At 52.2% G+C, this 26,534-nt stretch overlaps 1 protein-coding gene across 1 annotated transcript; it reads right to left on the bottom strand.

The window, feature by feature from the left end:
- Nucleotides 1-964: 964 nt before the first annotated feature.
- Nucleotides 965-3,928, bottom strand: LOC107281549 (uncharacterized). Its single transcript, XM_015790321.3, has 3 exons — nt 2,178-3,928; nt 1,470-2,004; nt 965-1,372 (listed from the first exon to the last, which is right to left on the bottom strand). Exons 1-3 carry the CDS (start codon nt 3,831-3,833, stop codon nt 1,065-1,067), a joined length of 2,499 nt encoding a protein of 832 aa, XP_015645807.2. The 5' UTR covers nt 3,834-3,928; the 3' UTR covers nt 965-1,064.
- Between the last annotated feature and the right edge of the window lie 22,606 nt (nt 3,929-26,534).

The raw sequence follows: 26,534 nt of genomic DNA, 5'->3' as shown, positions 1-26,534 counted from the left end.
GTTCAGGGGGGGTGTGCGGCACAACCGCATGCTCGAAAAGATCGCCTCCAAAGAGCCCCAGACTACCGCGGAGCTTTTTCAGCTCGTGGACCGAGTGGCTCGTAAGGAGGAGGCATGGACCTGGAACCCCTCCGGTTCCGGTGTGGCAGCTTCGACCGCCCCCGGATCCGCTGCTCAGACAGGGCGGCGTGACAGGAGGAGGAAGAAGAGGTCAGCCCATTCCGATGACGAGGGTCATGTCCTCGCCGTCGAGGGCGCTTCGCGGGCCACCCGAAAGGGGAGGCCTGCGAGCGACAGAAAGAAGGAGGCCAGCGCTCCTAGCAGGGAGCGCCCAACCGGCAAGTGGTGCACCGTCCACAACACCTCCCTTCACGACCTCGCGGACTGCCACGCAGTCAAAAGTTTGGCTGAGCGGACGAGGAAGTGGGAGGAGGAGAGGAGGCAGGAGCGGAATTTTTTTGAGAATTAATATTATTTTTATGGAAAATCGCAAAAGTAGTGGTCAACCGGGGAAAATCGCGAAAATAGGTCCCTGTCGAACGGGTGCAGTTCGATAGGGCGCCTATCGAACGGCCAGAGCGCGACTGGCGACGAGATCGGAAGGCTGCCGTTCGACAGGACCTGTCGAACAGCCCCCGTTCGACAGGCAGGGCTGTCGAACAGCCCCCGTTCGACAGGATGTCTGTCGAACTGCCGCAGTTCGACAGGGTCGCGTTCTCCATTTATTTGTAATAAGTTATTTTTTTTAATAATATGTAATTTATTTTAGTGTGTAAGAAAGGAAAATATTTTTGTAATGTTATATGTATGTGATTTAGGGTTTTGATAATGTTTGGTCAGAAATTGTAGTATTTATTTGTTGGTTAAAATATTTGAATTATTTAGTTTCATTATTTGTATATTTGAATGATAATTTGTCATGATTCATTCGAAGGGTATGCTACTGAGTAATTATCCGAAGAAGTTTATGAAATAGTACTGATAGTACTAAGTTAATCGTAAAGTGTTTCTCAAATAGTACGGACAGAACATAAATGACTAAAAGTTTAATACAAATAGATAAGTCAAGGACGATCAGTGCCCTTCGCACGCTTGCTAGGTCCTCCCTTCTTCATACGCCTAATCTGCTCAGTGGGATATGTCAAATTATCAGGGGGGTGCCTATCTCTAGCTGCCTGCTGTGGTGTCACGTCTGGCCCCTGACCGGCCTCCGTCTCCTGCGTCGGCTGTGTGACCTGAGGTGCTGCGTGCCAGTAATCCATCCCTACTTCCCCCTGGGGAGGATCAGTGGAAAAGAAGTCCTCAATGAATGCTGTGCAAGGGGAGTAAGCAGGCACTCCGTGATGCGTCGACGCCGAACCGTACTCATCGTCTGTTTGTACAAGAGGGAGAAACCAAAAAATATGGCGTAGTTAGTAACGATACATATAATTAGAAACTAAAGCGTGTTATTGTTTAAAATGACTTACATGTGTGCTGTGTGTGGCCCTGCTCTGGCGCACGCGGAGTGATATGAAGTCCCCATGCTGGTGTGTTCAACACGTTGTCCCCCGTTGGCATGTAAGGGAAGTGTGCCGACCCAGATGCTCCCTGCGAGGGGTGAACATAAGGCGGAGTTTGGAATACCTGCGGACGTGGTGGTGCCGTGCTCGACGTGGGTACCCCTGATCCGGCTGACCCCCTGGTGTACTCCGGTGCTGGGGTGTGCTGAAAGGAAGGACGACCGTGAGATGTGTGGGCCGCTTCGTACCCGCGACGTGAAGAGGATGGACCACTCCGATCCACGCTGGAACGTCGGGGTAGTGGTGGTGATGGCCGTCGGCCTGACGTCTGCACCACATCTGCCGCGCTCCGACAGGAGACACGACGTAGTAGTGCGGCAGCACGTGCACGGAAGTTGCGAAGGACACTCGCTACGTCGTCAGACCTGACGACTGGAGGTCTCGCCTCTAGTCTTTGCAGCAGGGTGTCGGACTCCACGTGAACGTGCTCAACAAATTCCGCCTGTTCCACAAATAATCAAGGCAATTAAAATTATTTAACCAGTTGCACATTTATTAAGAGTATTTAACAAGATGCACATATGTTAGAAATAATGAACCAGTTGCACATCATTTATAAATACTGAACTAGTTCCACATTTATGTAAGAAAAGGAACTATGGGTTTTTTCCTAACCTCTTCCATGTGTGTAGTGGTCAAACGATCCAGTTGCTCCCATATGGCATCAAACTTTCTTTGTTGATTCTGCTTGCATAACTTCTTGAACAGGTCCATCAATCTCTTACTCCTGAATTGTCTATAAAAATTAGCCCCAAAATGTCGCATGCACCATCTGCTATGTAAATCTGGCCATGGCACGGACTGTGTGACATCTTCTTGAAGCTTCTGTATCGCTGATAGCAAACCGGCGTGTCGGTCATGCAGAACACACACATTTGGTCTGTTTTCAACAACACACATTTTAATGTGCCGCAAAAACCATAGCCAGCTTGATGTGTTCTCGCTTTCAAAAAATGCAAAAGCAACAGGAACGACATGGCTATCCGCGTCGACTCCGATCGCGGTTAGAATTGTTCCTCTGTACTTGCCTGTCATGAAAGTGCCATCAACACAGAGCAAAGGAATGCAATTTTTAAAGGCCTCTATCATGCACCCAAATGACCAGAAAGCCCGACGAAGAACATTCTCCCCATATTCATTCACCTCATCGAGAATAGCCATGTGTGTGCCCGGGTTTCTTGCCTGCATCACCTCCAATAGTGGGGGAAGATTGTGATAAGAATCCTCATAAGTTCCAAACCTCATCTCCAATGCTTTCTGTTTTGCCCTCCAAGCCTTGTCGTACGATATCTCATATCCGTACTCTTTCTCAACGTCATGCATTATGGTGAAAGGGGACAAAGATGTTTTTCTAACCACCTTTGAATATACCATTTGTGCCACAAATGCCGCTGTCAGGTTTCTGTGCACCAGACGGGTATTCTCCAACAAACACGTATGTTGCTCAACCCTCGAAGCTACCCATAAAGTGTCATGTTGTGGCTTGTAACCATGCACTCTCCAAGGACATCCACCCTGTATGCACTTCACGTCATACGTCGTCCGATTTGAAACCTTCACCCTGAACTCACGCTTCTGGACAAATGCCCACCTCTTCACCGCATCTTGTAAGTGACCTTTGTCATGAAACATCTGTCCAACTTTCACCTGCTTACTATCGTAACACCAGTGGGCATCTAAACCATCGTTTACCTTCATACGACTCATTGATATGGTCGTCCAATTATCGGGTATGTAAGTTTCGTTGTCCCATAGTGTTGTATCTTCTCCTTCCACTACAAGCGCAATGTATTCCTCGTTTTCCACTTCCATCTGATCCACTACCGCCTCATTCTCCTCCGCTGCATCAACACGCATAGGCGAATCCGGTTCTTCATCGTCCGAGTCGTTGGCCTCACGATTAGTACCACGAACAATGACCTCTCCTTGTGTATTACCCTCTACTACTTCTTCCCCTCGACCTTGCTCAGTCCGCCAAACATTTTCAGCTTGTCCACCTTCCAACGGAGTTTCTTCCACCACGGCATGACTTGACTCCCCCGATCGATCAACACATTTTGTCTTCTGCACCACTATTGCCAGGCTATAGCCTTTCTCCCTTACTTTACTAACAAACTTCCTCCAACTCCCAGTTGACGCAACCTCCACTACTCTCCACTGCCATCCATGTTGACCCCTCACTGGCCACACGGCATTTATGACAAATTTATCGTGCACTGGATCTACCCCAAACATATTATACAACCACCCTAACACGTCGTTCAAACCCATATGCTCCGGTGCATTCAGACTAGTATCATGGAAGGCATATACAGTCAAATCCACCCCGCTATCACATATTTGTATAGGAGCATCGCCATAATACAGACGAATGGGCATATCATCTGACATCCTGATAAAACATGACAAATAGTCTCACGTTTAATCATTTAATCATTCGATAATTACCCTATTACAACTTATACTACATTGCCGTGTACTAATTTACAACTATTAGTAACAAACAACTAGTTTAATAATCCAAATAAAATATAACACCTTTGTACATATTTTAACACACAACATATCAATAATATGTACTAACTAAGAACTAATTTAACCGTACAATTACTTAAATACCTCTACCAACATTTAGCAATAACAAATATGTGCTAACCATACATACTAACATCGAACAATGCGAAACAATTAACAACTCTTAAACCAATTTTTTATTAAACTTTCATATGCATTGTACTTAGGGATTACTAATGTATACCTTAACTTCACTGCTGGAGGGCGTCGCCAACCCTTTCCTCCCGGCCGGCGCCTCCTCTCCGGCCTGCTATCCCCTCCCCTCGCTCCCTCCGGCGCTCACGGCGACGATGTGGCGACTCTCGACGGCGGCTGGCGATGTGGTCCTCAAATAAATCGAACAAGCATCGCGGGCTGGGGAGACGGGGCTTTAAACCGGCCTGTCGAACGCCCATTGTTCGACAGGGTCGGTGGAGGGACCTGTCGAACGCCCCCGGTTCGACAGGCCTGGCGGCGCGGGGTGGTGGGCCCTGTCGAACTCCCTCCGTTCGACAGGCGAGCGTGTCGAACGCCAGCCGTTCGACAGGTCTCTGTCGACTGCCCGTCGTTCGATAGGTGCCCTATCGAATTGCACCCGTTCGACAGGGACCTACTTTCGCGATTTTCCCCGGTTGGCCACTACTTTTGCGATTTTCCATAAAAATAATATTAATCCTCAAAAAAATTCGCAGGAGCGCCGAGAGGGCAAGTCCCCGGCGGTTCCTTCCGGCAATCGGCGAAGTGAGGCCAAGCAGAAGGCCCCCGCCGAGGACATCGATGACGGCGATGATGACCTAGGTTTCCAAGAGCCTGGGGCCGCCATTGCCACTGTTGATGGGGGAGCGTGTGCTCACGTTTCTCGCCGGAGCCTCAAGGCCATGAAGCGAGAGCTTCTGGCCGCGGCCCCTACTCATGAGGCGACGCGCCGGGCGCGGTGGTCGGAGGTTACCCTCACCTTCGACCAGACCGACCACCCACCGTGTGTTGCCCGGGGAGGACAGATCGCAATGGTGGTTTCCCCCACTGTTTGCAACGTGAAGCTGGGGCGTGTCCTCATTGATGGGGGAGCAGCCCTCAACATCCTTTCCCCCACGGCCTTTGACGCCATCAAGGCCCCGGGGATGGTGCTCCGGCCGTCCCAGCCGATTATCGGTGTGACACCGGGGCACACTTGGTGTCGCGACCGGGAAAATTACCTTTTCCCGAACGCTAGTGTATTAATCCCCGTCCCAGGAAAAGCCGGGGTACACCGAACAAACATGATACAAAAGGCACATCTTTATTATATCGATAATATTTACATTATTACAAAGGCGCTTCAGGCCTGACAATCAAAAATAAACAGCAGCGGACTAGCGAGCCTACGGCTCCATCTCCACAGGCGCTCAACTGGGGTATAAGCCAGGACTCCACCTAAGACATCTTCTCCAAAGCTTCTCTTACTGAAGAGGGGAAAGATTGAGCAAGAATGAGTACAACCACAGTACTCAGAGAGCCACACCGGCAGATGCATGATTAATGCAAGGGGGTACAAGGGGTAATAATATAGGGGTTAAGTTTCGCAGAAAAGCAGCATTTAAAAGTCACTTAGTTGCCCAAAGCCATTTTATAAGGACGATCCTAGAGCTACCCAATATTATTAAACAAGGCCGTGAACCCTCACGAACCTGCCTTAACCCAAGGCCTACGATGATTCAGACCGAACTGGCAACCCGACCCTGGGTCCCAGCTCGTCCCAAGCCAACCCAGGCCAACCATTCCATATTTTAGTTGTTGAGCAAATTTTAAGAATTAAAACACTGACTTGGGTACATTGCTCGGCTTGCCCATAACCGAGGGCGCGGCTATTCGAATAGATTATACTCTGATCAGAGGTGTACATCTTTACCCACAAGACACATCTTCCTCACGTGCAACCACGTGCCACATACCACCACGGTATACAGACGGAAGACGTGACATAGTTTCCAACCCATCCTAGCCATAGACAAGAGTACCGACCCAATCCCACCTACGGCCGGAACCTCCGGGACAGGCAGGCAGGACTGAGCCCCTAGCAGCAGGGCACCAACCCTGTGCCATGACATCTCGACTACCGGGCCGCAGCTCGTGTAGCCTTCATTTGTCCTAGAGAATGTCCATCGACCCCCGACTTCATCCATCTCCATCCGTGTACTTTTGTTTATGACCAGACTGAGCCACAAACTAAGCCTTACCCACTAGACATGTGGAAGTACGGTAGTGCTTTGCAACAGAGGCCCGAGCTTAATCCTTATAGTGGCCGGGGTGCTACTTCCCACAACTGGCATGCACCCAAACCCCACCGAAAACAGGTTTTAGGGGTTTTGAAAGAGGAAGAGAGGTGTATGTCCAATTCCACCATAAACCAACAATTCCATAGTGTCCAAATGATATGAATATTCCCAAAGTCTAGAGTTATAAAACCATCTAATGTTGCCTAATTAATCAGCGAATCATCTACCTAAATTCATACTAGTGGAACCATGAATAGAATACCCACTAGTTGGGGTTTTATTTTCCTAGGGTGAACAAGGTAATAATAACAATAGCAATAATAATGTCTTAACAATGATAAATAGGCATGGCTAAATAAAACAGTGATAACGCGGGAATTTAAATAAAGCGGTAATGCATTAATTTAAATCAAAATAATTTTATAAACTGGGATTCAATGTGCTCAAGGATGATGTGACTTGCCTTGCTCAGAGAGAACGGCCTTCCGAACCTTCGGCGACGACCGCAAACCACGCTTCGGGAACCTCCGGAACGACGAAAGCTACGCGAAGCACACAAGCAAAGCTACAAGCCTATAAAGAAGCAATAACAATACATAAAAAGAAAGCACAGGGTTCTTTAGGTTATAACAAACATTAGGAGACTTGAACGGGTCGATTCAGAGTTCGTATGACCAAGATATGATCATCCGAAGTTTAATGCTGTTATATGGAGATTTGCGGATTATTATAATTAAGCTTTGCAACTATAAAACAGGTGTAAGCGCTAGCCTGGAAAAGACAGGAAGGCTGCGCCGTTGACATGCGGACCCCACATGTCAACCTAAAGGACCGCGGTAGACCGGGTACACAGAGACGGTCCACGGGTCGACGGAAGCGGACCCCGTGTGTCAACCGAGGCGAGTGGCCGACAAACGGACTCCACTAGACACCACACGGGTTGCACACGTAGAAACCACGCGGCTACCGAGCGGGCACACTAACACGGACACTACACGGTCACCACCCGCACGCGTGAACGACTACCGACACCGGTACACGGGTACCGGGGCCGACAACCGCACAACGAGCACGGGCGACACCGAAAGGACGAGGACGGGGCAGCGAGGGAGAGGGATCCTTACCACCACGCGACGAGGCGAGGGAACTACAACGACGAACGGGCGCGGCGGAGACGGACGGCGAGGGAACGACTTCGGCGGCGATCCTTGGATGAAGGCGAGACACGGCCGGCACGAGGCTTGACGACGCGGAGCCGAGGACGAAGACGATGACGGGGGCTGCGGCGACCTTGACGAAACACCGAGGACGGACGGGAACGGCTCGACGGAGGGACGAACGCCACGACGAGCGAAACCGGGAACGACGAGAGGACGACGACGACGACGACCGGAACCGGCGAGGAGGCGACGAGGGCAGCCGGCAGCGGCTGCACGGAGACGAGGACGGCGTGGAACACGCCGCAGCGATGATGATGACGGAGGCGGCGCCGCGAGACGACGAGCCGGGCGACCGACGGGACGTCGATCGGCGAGGACGAACGGTGACGAGGAAACGATGATGGCAGGCAGCAGCGGCTGAGCGGAGGAGGGGACGGCGTGGAACGCGCTGCTGCGATGTTGGAGAAGGTGGTGGTGCAGCGGGGCGACGAGCCGACGAGGAGGAATGGGTGGCCGAAAGGACGCCGGCGACGAAGAGGATGGAGAGGCCGGCGCGGCGACGGCGTTCCGGCGAAACCGAGGAGCAGCCGGGGTGGAGGGCGGCGTCGCGGAGCCGAGGGAGGTGGTGGCGACGTCGGCCGGCGCACGGGAAACGCGACAGTGGCGGCCGGAGGTGGAACAGTGGCGGCAACGCCACTGTTTTGCCGGCGAGGACGCGTCTCCGGTGCTTTCCCCGCGAAACGGAGGGCTGACCGAGGGAGAGGAGGTGGCTGCGAGGCCGAGGGAGAAGATGGCGCGGTCGGACGGCGCACGGTCGAGGCGGCACAGGCGGCTGGAGGCGACCGGCGGCGTGGGAGAGAGAGGAGGGCGGCGGGGAGATGGCTAGGGACCACGGGGAGGCTCGGGAGGGGGCTAAAACGAGAGAACGGGGGATGAGGATCCCATTTTATATGAGAGAAGAGGGAGCCGGCCACGGGGGAGGTCGGAACGGCGGCGGGAATGGCGGCCGACGGCCATGGAAAGCGGCCGGACTTGGCGCGTCCGTTCCCGGGGATTGAAGGCACGAATCAAGGGGAAATTTGGGGGCAATTGAAGAGGATTCAATGGGGATTAAAACCCCCCAATTAATTTTGGAATTGGCCAATTGAATCAAGCGGATTTGGAGGAGGGAGCGAGCTAGGTTTCCGGGAGAGAGAGAGAGAGGTGGCCGGGCGGCTGGAGGAGGGAGACGACGCGCCTGACGCGTGGGCCCCACGCGGTCGGGCGCGCGGTCAGCGCGCGGCAACGGCGCGCACGCGCGCGCACGTGCGCGGCACGGGCGGGAGGGCGCCGCTCGGGTTGGGCCGGGCGGCCGGCCCAGGTGGGAGGGGCAGGGCGGCCTAGGCCGGGCAGGCCGGGAGGGGAGGGAGGAACGGCCCGAGAGAGAGAGGGGAGGGGGAGGGAGAGGGAGAGAAAAAGAGGGAGGAGAGGAGGACTTCGGCCGCGGGCCGAGAGGGAGAGGGGAGGACTTTGGGCCAGATTTGGCCCAAAAGAAAAAGGAGGATTATTTTTTTAGATTTTTTTTTTCTTTTTAATAAATTTGATAATTGTTTTTGTTGTTTAATAATTATTTCCGGTGCTCTGAAAATTCAAGTAAAATTTGAGGGCTCCTTTTAGACCAAGGAGGATTTAACAAAAATTCTCCGGGCCACATTCGAATTTTTCTTATACGTATTTTAGTGTTTGCCAATTTCTTTTCGAATTTTTAATTAATTCTATTATTCCTTTTAGAAAATGAATTTTATTTCGGAATGAATTTATCAGGACGTGACACTTGGCCGCTAGGTCATATCGACCTTCCGGTCACCTTCGGTGGATCCGCCAACTTCCGCACAGAGCGGGTGAACTTTGATGTGGCGGATCTCAGTCTGCCCTACAACGCGGTCCTAGGGAGGCCCGCGTTGGTGAAGTTCATGGCGGCGGTCCACTATGCCTACCTCCAGATGAAGATGCCGGGCCCCGGTGGCCCCATCTCTGTCCATGGCGACCTCAAAGTCGCGCTTGCTTGTATGGAGCAGCGCGCGGACCACCTCGCCGCCGCGTCCAAGCCCGAGGGTGGCGACGAGAGGCTTGGCACCTCCGTCCCCGCCGCCCCGAGGCAGCGGATGATCACGTGCGACGAGGTCCCGGTCAAGGAGGTTGCCCTGGGCGACGGCCCGTCCAAGACCACGCGGATCGGTGGTCTTCTGGACGGCAAATAGGAAGACGCGCTCGTCTCCTTCCTGCGGGCAAACGCTGACGTCTTCGCATGGAGACCGGCGGATATGCCCGGGGTCCCCAGGGAGGTGATTGAGCACCGTCTCGCCGTGCGGCCGGGCGCAAGGCCGGTCCGGCAGAAAGTGCGGTGGCAGGCCCCGGAACGTCAAGCCTTCATCCGCGAGGAGGTGGCGCGACTTCTGGAGGCCGGATTCATCCGCGAGGTCATCCATCCGGAGTGGCTGGCGAACCCGGTGGTCGTTCCCAAGGCGAACGGCAAGCTTCGGATGTGCATCGACTACACCGACCTTAACAAGGCATGTCCTAAGGACCCTTACCCCCTGCCTCGCATAGATCAGATTGTCGACTCCACAGCGGGGTGCGACCTTTTGTGTTTTCTAGATGCATACTCTAGTTACCATCAGATTCGCATGGCTAGGGAGGATGAGGAAAAAACTGCGTTCATTACCCCCATAGGAACCTATTGTTATACGACAATGCCCTTCGGGTTAAAGAATGCAGGTCCTACTTTTCAACGTACTACTCGAATTTCTTTGGGTAGCCAAATAGGACGTAATGTTGAGGCTTATGTCGATGACTTGGTTGTAAAGACGCGCAACCAAGAGACGTTACTCTCGGATCTAGCGGAAACTTTTGAGAGTCTCCGCTCCGCCCGCATAAAACTGAACCCCGATAAGTGCGTGTTCGGTGTACCTGCGGGCAAGCTTCTCGGGTTCTTGGTCTCTGCCCGAGGCATTGAGGCCAACCCCGAGAAGATACGAGCTATAGAGCGGATGCGCCCCCCCAGCAAACTTAGGGATGTGCAATGCGTCACTGGTTGCATTGCCGCCCTAAGTCGGTTCATATCGAGGCTGGGAGAGAAGGCGCTACCCTTATTCAAGCTCCTCAAACGCTCCGGGCCGTTTACTTGGACGGAGGAAGCTGAACGTGCCTTCACTCAGTTGAAGGCGTATCTCAGCTCTCCCCCAGTTCTGGTCGCCCCGGGGCCAAATGAGCCTTTGCTACTCTACTTAGCGGCGACCCCGCAAGTAGTTAGTGCAGCATTGGTTGTGGAGCGCGATGAGGACAATCCTCATTCCACGCATCCCCACCCTGTGCTGGCTTGGCTCGGGAGAGAGCAGGGAGGAGAGGCCCCCGAGCCGAACGGTGGCCCAAGGCCCCCGACGACCGGAGCTGGCCCTCTGCCCGCTTGTCAGACGGTGCCAGGTGCCCCCGACCCCCAGGATGGCCCGGTGGCCACTGCGGGAAGGCCGCACCTATCGCCCTCTGACCCCGAGGCTAATCCTGTGCCGACTCGACCCGGGAGAGAGCAGGGAGAAGAGGCCCCTGAGCCGAACGGTGGCCTAAGGCCCCTGACGACCGGAGTTGGCCCTTTGCCCGCTTGTCCGACGACGCTAGGAGCCCCCGACCCCCAGGACGGCCCCGAGGCCACTGTGGGAAGGCCGCCCCTATCGTCCTCCGACCCCGAGGTCATCGGCACAGAAGACGAGTGCGCCCCACGTGGCCGCTTGGACGAAGAGCGCCCCAAGAACGCAGCCCCTAGCGGAGAGGGTCGGCCCCACCGAAAGGTGCAGCGGCCGGTCTACTTTGTTAGTGAGGCCCTCCGGGACGCCAAGACCCGATACCCTCAGGCCCAGAAGATGCTTTACGCTATTCTGATGGCTTCGAGGAAACTGCGCCATTATTTCTAGGCGCATTGGGTCACAGTGGTTACGTCTTATCCCCTCGGCCAAATCTTGCATAATCGAGAGGGTACTGGACGGGTGGTGAAGTGGGCAATCGAACTTTCTGAGTTCGATTTGCACTTTGAACCACGCCACGCTATCAAGAGCCAGGCCCTCGCTGATTTTGTGGCAAAGTGGACCCCGGCTCCCGAGCCCGTCTCAGTCCCCGAGGCCAGCTCGGGCCCCTCGCAGCTGCCTCACACCGCCCACTGGGTGATGCAGTTCGACGGCTCCCTGTCTCTTCAGGGCGCCGGTGCGGGGGTCACGTTGACCTCGCCGAACGGAGACGTCCTCAGATACCTGGTTCGCCTTGACTTTCGGGCGACCAATAATATGGCAGAGTACGAGGGACTCCTTGCGGGACTTAGGGTGGCAGCTGGACTGGGGATCCGCCGCCTCCTGGTGTTAGGCGACTCCCAGCTGGTCGTTAACCAAGTCTGTAAGGAGTACCGGTGCTCTGACCCGCAGATGGATGCTTACGTGCGCCAAGTACGGCGTATGGAGCGCCATTTCGACGGGATAGAGCTTCGGCACGTGCCCAGACGGGATAACACGATTGCCGACGAACTCTCACGGCTCGCTTCTTCGCGAGCCCAGACCCCACCGGGCGCCTTTGAAGAAAGGCTTGCCCAGCCGTCGGCGCGACCCGACCCCTTAGGGGAGACGGACGCGCCTGATCGGCCCCCGAGGCCCGTCGGAGTCCAGGCCTCGGGACCCGAGGGGAGCGCTCCTAGCTCCCTTAGATTGATTGCTTGGATCGCTGAGATCCAAGCATACCTCACAGATAAGACTCTACCCGAGGACCGCGAAGGGAGAGAACGCGTCCAGCGCATCTCCAAACGCTATGTGCTGATAGAAGGGACCCTCTATCGACGCGCGACTAACGGAATCCTCCTGCAGTGCATTCCTCGGGAACAAGGCGTCGAGCTTCTCGCCGATATCCATGAAGGCGAATGTGGAGCCCACTCCGCCTCGCGCACCTTGGTTGGCAAAGCCTTTCGCCAGGGTTTCTATTGGCCGACAGCTCTTAATGATGCGGTCGACCTGGTCCGGCGATGCAGAGCGTGTCAATTCCACGCCAAGCAAATCCATCAGCCGGCCCAGGCCCTGCAGATCATACCACTTTCATGGCCATTTGCTGTCTGGGGGCTCGATATCCTGGGACCGTTTAGGCGGGCCCCGGGCGGGTTTGAGTATCTGTATGTCGCGATCGACAAGTTCACTAAGTGGCCCGAGGCTTATCTGGTCGTCAAGATCGATAAGCACTCCGCGCTTAAATTCATTAAGGGCATCACAGCCCGGTTTGGAGTGCCTAACCGTATTATCACGGATAACGGCACCCAGTTCACTAGTGAACTTTTCGGCGACTACTGCGAAGACATGGGCATCAAGCTCTGCTTCGCCTCACCTGCCCACCCCAGAAGCAATGGCCAAGTGGAGCGCGCCAATGCAGAAATCCTCAGAGGCCTTAAAACCAAGACCTTCAACATCCTCAAGAAGCACGGCGATTCGTGGATCGAGGAGTTGCCAGCGGTGCTCTGGGCAAACCGAACCACACCAAGCCGAGCGACCGGGGAAACGCCTTTCTTCCTCGTCTACGGCGCGGAAGCGGTTCTCCCATCCGAGCTCGCCCTGAGGTCCCCTCGGGCCAACATGTACTGCGAGGCTGATCAAGGTCAGCTTCGCAGAGATGACCTCGACTACCTAGAGGAGCGAAGGCGGCGCGCGGCCCTCCGAGCCGCGCGCTACCAGCAGAGCCTGCGGCGCTACCATCAGCGCCACGTCCGGGCCCGATCACTCTGCGTCGACGACCTCGTCCTACGCCGCGTCCAAACGCGTGCTGGATTGAGCAAGCTCTCACCAATGTGGGAGGGTCCGTATCGAGTGATCGGCGTCCCCCGGCCGGGCTCCGTTCGGCTGGCCACGGGCGACGGCACAGAGCTGCCTAACCCGTGGAACATCGAACACCTTCGTCGCTTCTACCCCTAAGGGGGATCGAGTGTCAGGTTTTGGGCTCGGGCCAACCCCGCACCCCCCCTCGGGCGTGCAGGGTTGGCCGGGGGCCACCACACATGTATATTTTTATTTCTCTTATATCTGTATTTCAATAAAAGCAGTTTCAATTTCCTAAAGGCTGTATCTGTGCTGTTGTTTCCTTTTGAAGTATCTTGACTTGAAATAGGTCACTCGTGTTCAATCCTGCCCTCGGAGGCTCGGGTCGGCTGAAATCGCCAAACGGGGCCCAGAACCGAGCCGTGCCCCGGGGCGTGGTGAACTCCGGGGGGGAATCGGCAAAAACCCACAATCGGGTCACCCATAACCCTCGGTCACCACGCTCCCAGCCTGGCCAGTCTCGACACGTGGATCTCCCCAGGCACTAGCCCCGACCCGCGCCTTTTGAGGACTGGGACCTAGGCACGAGCCCTTAATCAAGCTAAGACACAAAAGGACCACGGCACAGATCATCCTCATCTCATACACATAGCAAAATGAAATTGACACAAAAAATTTCTTCGTTTTGATTGCAGATTAAGTTAATCTATACAAAAAGGAGGCCCGAAGGCCTTAGAAGAAAGAAAAGAAGGAAAAACTGAAGATTGGCGGTGGCCTGGGGGCTCAATCCGATGCGCCCGGTTCGCCAGCCTCGTCGCCACTGTCGCCCGCTCCGCCGTCATCGTCCTCCTCGTCGGAGTTGAGGGCGAACGCGAGCCGAGGGGCCGAACCCTCGAAGCTGTGGACGATGTGGTCGGCGGCATCCCGGACCCGCGCGCGCGCGTCGTCCTCGGTCCCGGGAGGGAACTCATCCAGCGCCATCCATGGGGAGAAGTCGGGGTCCCTAGCTTGGTAACTCGCCAGTACGAGCTCCACCGCTCCTCGGGCGAGGTCCCTCAAGGATGACTTAATCGTCCTCTCGAGCTCATCGGGGAGCCGTTGGAGAGTCCCGGCCATCTCCGAGAGACGCTGGGCGAGGCCCCCCTGGTTGGCGGCGTACTTCATAGTCCGCCCGCCCCAGAGGCCCGCCTGCCGCCCGGCGCGGTCTAGATGGGAGACGGCGTCCCGAAGCATGCCGAGCCCTACCTCGCCTGCCAAGCGGAGGGCCTCGACCTCCCCGGCGGACGAGTCTAGCGCGCCCTGCAGGTCGGCGATGGTGTGTTCGGCAGCTGCGAGGCGGGCGGCTAAGTCGCTTTCGCCCGCGGCCGCCCCGCCGCTGCGCGCCCTCGCGTCCAGTTCCTCCGCCCGCGCCTCGAGCTCAGCGGCCCGCTGGTTCAGTGCGGCCCTCTCGGCGCGGACACCTTCCAGATTACGGCGCGCCTGCTCCTCCCGCGCTGCCTCGCGGAGGGACAGGCTGTCCGCCAGCCGTTGCGTTGCGGCCTCGGCCTCCTCGAGAGCTCGCTCCCGCTCGGTGAGCGCGTCCTCACGGAGGCGGAGTCCAGACTCCTCTTCGGCGCAGGCGGCCTCGTGAACCGCTAGCGTTGCCTCTCGGATGGAGACGGCAGCCTCGCGGTCCGCCAGGTCCCTCTCCACGACGCAGGCACGCTCTTCCAGCGCCATGGCACGGGCCTCAAGGGTTTCTTCGCGCCGACAGGATGCCACCTCGGTCTCCGCCGCCCGCCGTTCTCGGGCAGCGGCAGCATCAAGGACCCCCTGGGCGGCGTCGAGCTTCTTCCCTAGCTCCGCCTCCCAGCTCCCGTATTGAAGGCGGAGGGTGTCCTGCGCCTCGTTCATCACGGTGGTGGCGATGAGGGCAGCCCCCCGCTCCTCCTCCACCTCCTTGGCGATCTCCGCCAGCACCTTCTGACGGGCTTCAATCTCTGAGACGTGCCGGCGGTGTGCCTTGCGGCCCACCTCCACCATGGCCTCCACCGAGCGTCGCCCCTCTTCAACACGCGCCCATGCGGCGTCGAGCTCCGCCCGCTCTGCTTGCAGGGCCTCCACCTGGGCACTTAACCCGTCCAACACCGCGGTGTTTGCGGCAGCCAAGGCCTGCAGAAGGGGCTTTGCGCTCAGTGGGGCGACAGAAGGCGTGGGGAAAAGCCGCCTTGGAGAGGATGCCGCGCGGCTCGGCCCGCCGATGGACATGCCGGACTCGGGGATGTCCCCCGGACCTGGTTGGTCCTGAGCGTCGCCCGAGGGAGTGGGCCCAAGCGATGCGCCCGCGGCCTCGTCGCCAGCTGCCCCGGAAGTCGTCGCCTGAGCATCGCCCGAGGGAGTGGGCCCAAGCGACGCGCCCGCGGCCTCGTCGCGAGCTGCCTCGGAAGTCGCCATCACCTCGTCCTGGCGAAATCCGGCCTCCTCCCGAGCGGCTTCCTCGGCCTGGCGAGCCCGGGCGGCCTCCTCCCGAGCGGCTTCCTCGGCCTGGCGAGCCCGGGCGGCCTCCTCCCGAGCGTTTTCCTCAGCCTGGCGAGCCCGGGCGGCCTCCTGGGCGGCCTCCTCGGCTTCCCGTAAGCGATCCGCGGCTTCTCGCCGGTCAGATTCCCGCCTCCGGGCCTCTGCGGCCGCCGGATCCTCGGCCTCAGACTGGCCGGACTTGGAATGACGGGAGGGACGCGACGGGATCTCGCTGAAACAGAAGAAAGACCAGAAGACGAACAAGATGGGTGAGAGAAAACTCGCGTTAAGAGAATGAATACAGCCACGATGGGCGTGGGACGAACCTGCGAGGGGGTCGGTTAAACGACCACCTTGGAGGGGAAATAAGGTTTCCCCGGGATGGTTCTGTCCCCCCTATCTTGCGGAGCCGCTTCTTCTTTCGCTCCCCCTCGGGCTGCGACGTCGGCGTGGCCCCCTCCGGGCGCCTGCTGCTGGCACGCGCCGCCCCGCCCCCTCGGGGAGGAGATGGGGGAGGGGTTCCTCCCTGCTTCCTCTTCCCCCGGGCGTCGGCAGGGCGGCTGCTCCCCGGGCCCCCGTCGCGGGGCCCAGAAGCACGACCCCCTCCTGGGGTAGATTGTTCCCCCCTGCGGCTCCCGCCCGCGCCGTCATGGCCCTTAGGAGCCCGCTCCTCTGAGGCCCCGACCGCCATCATGATGGTCCGGATGGAGGCGCGGTCTGGATCGCTGCAGAGGGGGAGGACTCCTTGAGGAATGAGGGATGCATCCACGGAGCTGAGATTCAGCACCCGTTGGACCACTATCTTGAAGTCCTCAGGAGCCCAGTCCCATCTGACTCCCTGATGGGTCCTCATGTAGTCTTCGGACCCGGTGTACTCCCAGGCGCCCCGGGCGCGCCGTTGGAGCGGCGCAATCCGGCGGCGAAGGTAGTCGCCGTACACCATGGCCCCTGTGAGCCCCTGGGATCGCAGGCCTGCCAGGCGGTCGAGGACGGCGTCATAACCATCTCCCAGATCTACCGGCGCCCGCCAGCTAGAGGCCTGTGCCGGGGGCTGGCTCGGAAGTCGGAGGCGCGCTTCGTCGGCGAGGGGAGTGTAGAACCAGTCGCTCTTCCAATCATCCCACTTCTTGCGGAGGACGCAGGGGATGTAGCGGTTCAGCACCGGCCCCCGCGGCTGGAAGTAGCAGCCACCAACCACCGACGGCGGCGACACCGACTGTACGGTGAAGAACCACCGGAACAGCCGAAGGGATGGGCGCACTCCGATGAACATCTCGCACAAGTGCGCGAAGATGGCCAATGTCATTACCGCATTGGGGGTGAGGTGCGCCATCTGGAGATCGTAAAACTCCAGAACATCCATGAAAAAAGAAGAAAATGGCGGAACCAGCCCTGCCATTGCAAAAGGAAGGAAGAAGACGGACCGCCCCGGGTAGTCTGGCGCCGGACGTCCCTCGCCCAGCATGACTATCTCCCGGCCGGTGGCAGATTCCGGCATGAAGCGGCGCGGCAGCCCGGCCTGCCTCTCGCTCACGATGCGGGAAGGCGACAGCACGCTACCATCGAGCAGAGCGGAGCCCCGTGCCATGACGCCGGAGGAAGAAATGATTGAGAGCGAGCGCGTGTGGCGAAGGTAGGGCACAGGAAAGAAAGAGTTAGGGCGCAAGCGGCGGAGACAAGGGGAATAATGGCGAAAGGAAGGAAGCAAATCTCTTCCTCGGTGTCTTTATACCCTTGCCAACGCTGTGCCCGGCTCCTCGCTTCTCGCGCCCACTATCTCGCTCCCTCGTTTCTCGCGCCCACGCTTCCACTAATCCCATTCGCCCGCTTGCGGCGCGTGAAGTGGATATGCGGTTTTGGCAGTCGAGATAGATCATATCGTGCGCGCGTTAATTACGCTCGCCGACCGAAGCGCCATCACCATATCTCCAGGCAAAACGAACCGGCTCATCCCGATTCATGTGCTACTCGAGTAATGTGGCAGCCTTGAAGAGGCTGCTCATTATTGACGGTCGAGTTACCGTTGCCGGAGTGCGTGATTTGCGACCGTTGGGTTTCTGCCCAACTATAGAGACCGGTCCCACCTGTCACCAGGCTTTGGGAAGTGGCGTTATGCCCGACCGCTTCCCTCGAGGAGGGCGATCGCCCTGGCATAACGCCGGGGGCTACTGTCGGTGACATGGGACCGGGAGTATTATGACTAGAGGCTTGGGCAGGAGCAATCACCCACGAGGCCTGACCCCCTCGGGGGGGGTCGGGCCCGAGGGTGATGTGGCTGCCCCCCTCTTTGTCTCCCCGAGGGGTCGGACCGCTTCCGTTTCGGCCCCGAGGGCTGAGGCGCCCCGACCCCTTGTGGGTTTGGCGCCGCGTGTATGGGTTAGGTGAGCGCAGCAGGGCTCACCTAACCGCATTTATTGCGATTGGGACGAGCGCGTCACGCCGCATGTAACGCAGTGCAGCGCGCTCGTTTATCCGGTCTGTGATCGGTCACAGACCAGATCGTGGGTTAGGTGGCGACAAGCGGTCTGACACACGCCTCGCCCCATCCCGTCAGGATGAGCGCCTCCAAGCACTCGTCCCTAGCCGGAGCCAGCGTGTTACCTCCTGGAGATGGCACGTTGATCCCGGTCAGATATATGCCAGGCTTCATCCTAACCATTACAAGCAAGATATTGTATGAAGAAGGGCGAACATGCAGATTGATAAACTGACACGTGGTGGACAAGAATGACCGATTTGTGACCGGTCTGACACTGGTCATGTCGTCAGCAGACAGCCATGTTCCCACGTCGCGCCTGCTCCGGGCAGAAGTGGAGGTAGGTATTGGCCGTCCCATCGGAAGGTCATTCGGACGGCAACCATACAAATCTCCGTCCATTTATGAAGAGAAGGCAAGTCAAGTTAGGAAAAAGAGAGGATAAGTCCCCACACACAAGAGAGAGATGGTGCATGTGGTATCCCCTTGAGATATAAAAGGAGGACCTTGCCCACTTAGAGAAAGGGACGATCCCTGAACGATCGGGGGCTGGCTCGCACTTTGTAGCTTCTTCATACACAGATCCACCAAAAACACAGGAGTAGGGTATTACGCTTCTCAGCGGCCCGAACCTGTATACATCGCCCGTGTCTTGTGTTTTTTCCACTCTCGCGAATCTTCCACATATTAGGAGCTTAGAATCTCACCCAGGGTCCCCGGCCGAACCGGCAAAGGGGGGCCTGTGCGGTCTCTCGGTGAGGAGCCCCACGCTCCGTCACATTCTATGATGGGAAGTATGATTCTGTCGCATACATTGATTGGGAGCTAGCAGTAGACAATGAATTTGATATATATGATTTTTCTGATGCTCAAATGATTAAGGCTGCTAGTAATAAGTTTACCTCTTCTGCATTATTTTGGTGGACTTATGTTAGTAATAAACCTGAAACTTGGGATGAATTGAAAACCATGATGAGAAAACGCTTTGTGACATCTTATTACAAATGTACTCTTCGGGAGAAATTAGAACATCTGAAACAAGGTGACAGAACTGTTAGGAAGTACATTCATGAATTTAAGGTCTGTATCATCTACAGTGGTCTCAAAGAGTGCAATGAAAATACAATGCGTAGATTTTTCAATGGGCTTAATTCTGAAATTCAGGTTTTGCTTGATAATGTGACATATAATCATATTGGGCACCTATTCATGCTTGCTCGTAGCATTGAGAGTCAGATCATATCAAAGGCGAGGATGCATGACCAATGTGATTTATCTCCTATTTCTGAATCCCCAATATACTTATGTAATGATGATGTGCAAACATTGGAGGAGCAATCTTTTATCTCCCCTATTACTAACGTTTTGCAGGAAGATCAGCACATCCAAGAAAAGGAGAATGGTATACTTGAGAAGAAAGAGGATGAAGCACCTGCGATGTCTGAAGAAAGTTCGCAAGGTAAATTAAATGGTGCTGAGAGAAATGAAGGTGAGTATTCTCAAGGTGAGCTACACTTGTCCACTTTTCATGCTATAGTAGAGCAACCATTAGTGGAATCAATTGCTGAGTTGCCTTTGTCACAAGTTGATTTACTTGTTGTTCCTTGTGATAAAGAAGAGTTGTGCGATAATGCTTCACTTATATCCATGCCACAACTAGTGAATGAACATGCTATTCCTGTTGTTAATACTAACTGCGCTGATTTTAAGCATGTTGTTCACATTGCTAATAGAGTAGAGGAACGTGAATTGACATCTTCTTTAAATACTTTGAGCTATATTCAGTTTGCTGATTTTCATGAGCTCGATAATTTGAAGGAGAAATTATTTGCTAAGTCTGATTTGCCATGTCCAAGTAACGCTATTTTTCATCTCTTTGGTGAATATAATGATAGAGGAATATATTTGGTGCATAGAGTTTACATCTGCTCGGATTTAGAACTTCCTGTACATGTGGATAAAACATACAAGCTAGAGAGAAATGTTATTGCTAACCAAATTGTCTCGAGTTTGCCTTGTTTTGATTGGAAGAAACAGGTTGTTGTAAATGGACTACGCAAAGAGCACCATATGGAAAAACCGAGGACGGTTTTCCGTGAAGAAGGGGAGGATGATGTGACCATAGCTACCACGGATGCAACCATTGCTCACATCATGGATGAACAAGAAGATATCGAGATCACATCGTCCAAGAGCTGGAATCCGATTCGGCCACCTACTACACTGCTGACTTCAAACGGCCGCCGAATCTGCATACGACCTCCATTTTCGGCCCGTGAGTACTTGATGGAAATCTCTCGGAGCCCTCTTTCCAACGGATCCAGCCTCATCTCCGAATTCCATCTCGTGTGGCCGGAATCACAGGCACAAGGTGCTGCGTCACCTATAATGGGCCTATGGGCTTGTAACTTCATTTGGGACCCCGGCCTAGGTGGGGCCCATGTGGGGTGCGCCCCAACCAGGTGGAGCACGACCCTAGGCACCCCTAGGTCGTCCTCTCACCCCTATATATAGCTAGGTACCCCTTCAGGGTTTCTTGGGTTTTGTTTAGATGAAAGTTTAGCCATTGCTACTTCCTTGCAGCGCGCGTGTCGGCTAGACTGTCCGTCTGCTTGTATTCGAAACCCCAACTTATCATTTGTGCTCAATTCCTATTTGCAATTCAGATTGCTTTTATCTTGTTCTTGCTTGTTCTCGATTGCTTGCAGGAATAGGGTGATCTGCACCGGCAAGATCAACAACCCACGGAGAGGTGTATCGATCGCTAAGGCGCAACGCAACGTCTTGTACGGTTGTAGTCGGGTCGTCAACGTCTTTTCCACAAATCGTAGTTATCATCAACTCACCGAAAGATCGGTCCAAACAACTGCCTTGAGTGTCGAGTGGAACTCAGGGTTCATCATTTCTCCAACAGTGGTATACATATTTAGTTTTTATGGTTACAAGGTAATCTATGATTTTTTATATTGAATATAGTGTGATATAACTTCTTTTTAGTAATCTTATTGCAAACAACAAAATAAAAAACGAAAAGTAGTACTATGAATAATAAAGTAAGTCCCAAATAAAATAAATAATAATTTCAAAAAAATTTGAATAAGACGAGTGGTCAAACGTTGCAAACAAAAACTTAAAATCCCTTATATCCTGTGACGGAGGGAGTATAAATTTAGTATAGGAGAGTACAATAAAATAAATGAGTGACGCCCCTTTTTATTTGAGAGAATTCACTCAGTGCCACTGAGTTTGTCACACTTCTACAATTTACCACTGACTTTACGAAGTTCAATAATATACCATCATTTTTTCTTCAACCTCCCTCCACTGTGTTACCATTGTGTTTTCTTCAACCTCTACTACGTGCCATCACCGTCAACGAGCTATTAGTTGGCACCCGTTTATTGTATTGAATTTTCTCGTAATGACTAAAATACCCTTTGACTAAACTTGTTTACTAAAATCCATCAAGTGACATCGATCAGCTGGCGAGAAAATTCAGCCGTCTGATCGATGCCATGGATCAAGATGCCTCTCCAAGCTTGTCTTCGTCCATGTCTTGCTGACCCGAGGAGTCACCAGTCACCAAGATGGTGCTTCACGCCGCGGCCGCCGTCGACATGCCACCCGTGACAGCAGCGACCACACGCCGTCAAGTTGAAGAGCATTGGCCGGGAGATCATCGGAGCAGCCACATGTTCACGCTTTTTCATGGCCAACACAAGATCAACTAACGATTTACGGTGTAATCAACAGAGTCGTCAAAATCGATTGATCAAAACCGGCTAGCAGCCAATTTCAAGATTAATTCTCCTTCGCAGAATCACATGACTAATTTACAAGCAAATTAGCAAAGAAGATAAATATCATACTTACGTGACGACGAACAACTAGTTTCCGAGCAAACTAGCAAAAGATAATCTTCTCTCTTTCGTGGAGAAGCACGACTGTTTTTTCAGCGCAAACCGGTAAAGATTAACCAAATCCTAAGTTACTAGAACTCGACCATGAAAAGAAAATAGAAAATAACGGAAAAGTAACAAACAGAAAAATAGTAGATTGATAATTGATTGGGGCCCTCTTGCCGACGTCGGGGCCGTAAATTTATACTGGCACCACACCCGGCACCATAGGTCTCCTTCATGTTCGATGGATCCATCCTTCCTTCCAATCCGAGTCGATACTGTAGGCATGCAATCAGGCTGATGATGATCATCTATAATCTTCACCACGTACCAGTCCACCCGATTCACCGCTGTGGCTATCCAAAACTCCTAATCATCCGGCTGAACCTGCATGATCTGTATACATATATACATGTCTCCAAAATAGGTAAAATTCTACAGCCACCCAACAAACTGCACACACATTTAACCGGCTCTCAAGCAAGCCATTCAATGAATCGTGAAGCTAAACTAAACAATCGATCTGGCATGCCTAAATGAATTAACTACTAGCCAAATTATGGCATAAACACATGCCCCCTGTTTTTGGTATAACTAATATGTATAACTTTTATTTTATGATTCGACAGAAAATAAGGGGTTGTATCATGCAGATTTTTGAGCCACGGGATCAACACCAAATGGCTCCGATTTTTCAGAAAAAAACAATTACAAAAATTATATAAAAAGAAAAAAAGGGATAGCAAGCTTGCCCTTTACCGAGCCCAACCACCTGAGGCCCATTAACAGATCCAAAAATTGTCTAAAGCCAGATTAAACAACCAAACTTTTACCAAGACCCATTAACAGGCCCAAAAATCATCTTAGCCACATTGAACAAAACATTTTGCTATATATTTGTTGATAAATTTTCCCCCAAAAATTTAAAAGATGTAATTACAGTATAATAATAGTGTAATTACACTGTAACTTGCATGTAATTACACTGCAACTACAATGTAACTTTCGAAAATCTCTCCGTAACATGTTATTTCGGTAAAATGGAGGTCGTGGAAACAAATCCTTTCACATATGTGTGTGCTGCGATTTTTTTCTTCCTCACCACAACAAATCTTATAATAGATCTAACGATTCAAAATTACGCGAAACTTACATACAAATTACACTGTAGTTACATGTAAGTTACAGTGTAATTACATACAAGTTACAGTGCAATTATACTACGATTGTACTAGAATTACATCTGTCAATTTTTTTGGAGAAAATTTGTCGATAAATGTATAGGTGGTCCCGCGAGCAGCACGAAATTAATCAAAATTGAACAGTCTTGCGGAGCCCAGTTGACTCTGCCCTACAGAGCCCACGTCACCTTGCCACATGTGGGCCGATCCAAGCACACATCTCAAAGAATATCTAACGACCAAAAAATTGCATGATGCAGACCACGAAAATCTGTCGACAGCTAGTTAGCAAATCCGATAAAACTAACCAACCCAAACCACAATCATCCTCTCAGAATCATACTCCACACACGGTATCGGTCCTGAGCCTATCCACAGTCGTCCTCTCATAACAATACTCCACCACGGTATCTGTTCTGAGACCATCCACAGTCCTCCTCTCAAAACGATACTCAACCACGGTATCTGTTCTGAGACCATCCACAGTCGTCATCTCAAAACGATACTCAAATATGTATTCGTTATAAGACAATCAAGCTTGCTACCGTGCAGAAGGATAATACCTTTTCAAATATTCCCACTAAGAGCTTTAGCCAACCTTTTCTTCGCCTGCATAGACTGAACAAAATATAAATTTTAGGGATAGTTTTTACAATTTTATACGGACCTTCCCAACTTGATGACCACATGCCAAACTTACTACTTCTAACACCAACGGACAAAATAGTTAGCCATGCTAACTTTACCTATTTGAAACGATTTTCCCCTTATTTTCTCGTTATAAGCATTAGCTACTCTAAACTAATCAAAACCTACACACTAATTTTAAAACAAGCCATCTACAACTCCGCGATATAATTTGTCATCCAATAAAACATACCTGTCGCCGAACTTTTCTATCTCTAATTTCATTCGGGTTTCTACATAATCAACAAATGGATCCCTCCAAACACTCGGCTCAAACTTTCCTATTGATTCGGTTGTCCCTGATGACCTCCGTACCGAATCTTTCTAAACATGCTGAAATCCCCTGGACCGAACTAGCAATACCCTGCTCGGTCTTTTCTGTAATCAACCCACCAGCCAACAGTGTGTATATGAACACCACTACCATCAACTGCAGCATGCGTGACCCCAGCCAAACAAAAATGCAGACCATCAGGAACACCGTCGTGAAACATAAAATTGACACATTGCTACAACCACACACGTGATGCACCACACTACCTCCACCTAACAAACCGGCCCGCATAGATTTATTATACGAACCAACACAGCTAATTATAGCCGGTTTATCCACTATAAAACACACCTCGACTTAGCTATATGATGGACAATTAAGGCTATAGCAATTTAATTAAATCTAAGCATCGGTCGAAATAATTATTTAGCAGTCCGTCAAAACACTGAAACTTCCTATTACTCTGTCGGACTATTAAAAGTAAATCATCGAAAACTACATCCCACACACACCCACATAGACCAAACTCTGCAAACCGAATATAAAGTCTCGTACTCGGTCTAAAGTGCAAGGATATTCTAAAGAGACCAATAGGGACCGATGTGTCATAAGCAAAATTACTTGGTGAAATCAAAACAGTACAACACCTTCCCCACTTGCACAAAATATGACCAAAATAAACTCTATTGAATAATATATAAATACAAGAATCATAAATATCTCTAGCACCTAATTATTTCAGTCTCTAAAAATGATAACAACACCTACAACTAATAGTCAAGATGCAAAACTATATGGTAACATCCCTCCATAATATAAAGACTCGTATGATATCCAAGAATTATAATAAGGCCAAGACATAGGCCTCGGTTGCATAGGTGAAGAATATATATATAATATGGTGGCGAAGGAACCTGATGATTAAATTCAAACCATTGATTTGGCGCATACCTCCTAACTCCCTTCTCATTATTTGCCTCCACTTCAACTTTAACATATGTTTCATTCTGCACCTGAACACTTCCTTTATGATCCCATGCCATACCTCTCTAACTCAGCTTTTCTGCACTAAGCTTGTGAAGCCGCTGCTTCTGCCAATTTGATAAGATGTGTGAGTATCTCGGCTGGCTGCCATAGCCCCTCGAGCTCTTCGGTGGATTCTGACTTGATACTAACTCTGCCGAAGATGCCTCTCGTTCATACTCACGTGATGTAAAGTTTCTAGTTGTTGTACACATGCATACCCCCAAGTTCAACAATCTTTTTCTAAACTGAAGCCTTTTGTACACACGTGCACCAGTGGCTAAGCCCTTTTCTTGACCTCTAGACTTCGGCACCCAGATTTGCTTTCTTGTTGAACTACCTCCCACCTGTGCCGAAGATTTCTTCCTGCTAGACCACCTAGACCGATTTCTTTTATCAAAACGGTCATCCTTGGCATATGACTTTCTTGGAGTTGCAAAATGCAATCGGCCTTCATTAATAGCCTATTGTATTTTCTGACGAAAAATATTACAAACTCTGGTACAATGATCGAACGAATTGTGCCCCTTACAATAAATTCGTTCTTTTAAATCCTGAAGTAATGGCATGACATGGTGATCAAGTAATTTAATATAACTATTTTCAACAATGCATCAAAAATATGATCACACATGGTCAAGTCAAAAGTATACTTATTCTCCTCTAGCCGACACTTTTGTGGAGATGGTTTTAAAGCTAACAAACGAATGGTTTGGATTTACTATCTATCCATTCGGCTACACAATTGTTTATATTTCCCTTGTCTAGCGATTTAGAGTTATCCACTATATTAGCACCAGCGTCATTAATATCTTCCAATTTTAGTTTTGTGCCTCTAGCTCTAGATTGATCGCAAGCAAACCATGTAGACATAAACTTTGGCAATGATGATATAGAAAATTTAAACACTTTATTATTGCCAACAAGAATATTAATCTCCCCAATCGATCCCTTCGAATTATTCATGGTGACATTACTAATGTATAAGTTATTTTTAGATGGTTGATCAAATTGGGAAATAAGCAAATTACCTGTGGATGTTACCTTATCTAATTTGTTGGAGAAGCATCATGGTGATTTATTTACTTGAACAATGTCATGCTTAGCCATATGATGGCCCTCCAACGTCTTCTCCGTGTTCTCAAGGACTCG

Source organism: Oryza sativa, chromosome 7 (assembly GCF_034140825.1).
Source record: "Oryza sativa Japonica Group chromosome 7, ASM3414082v1".
Lineage (NCBI taxonomy): Eukaryota > Viridiplantae > Streptophyta > Magnoliopsida > Poales > Poaceae > Oryza > Oryza sativa.
This window is presented reverse-complemented; position numbering and strand designations above follow the sequence as displayed.

Bases quoted from the DNA above. Each gene is read 5' to 3' on its own strand.
- LOC107281549 (XM_015790321.3), bottom strand. From the start codon at position 3,833: ATGGGTTTGAACGACGTGTTAGGGTGGTTGTATAATATGTTTGGGGTA. The intron at 2,005-2,177 runs GTTAGGAAAAAA...TTTGTGGAACAG, and splicing joins CCACTACACACATGGAAGAG to GCGGAATTTGTTGAGCACGT. The intron at 1,373-1,469 runs GTAAGTCATTTT...TTGTACAAACAG, and splicing joins GGGCCACACACAGCACACAT to ACGATGAGTACGGTTCGGCG.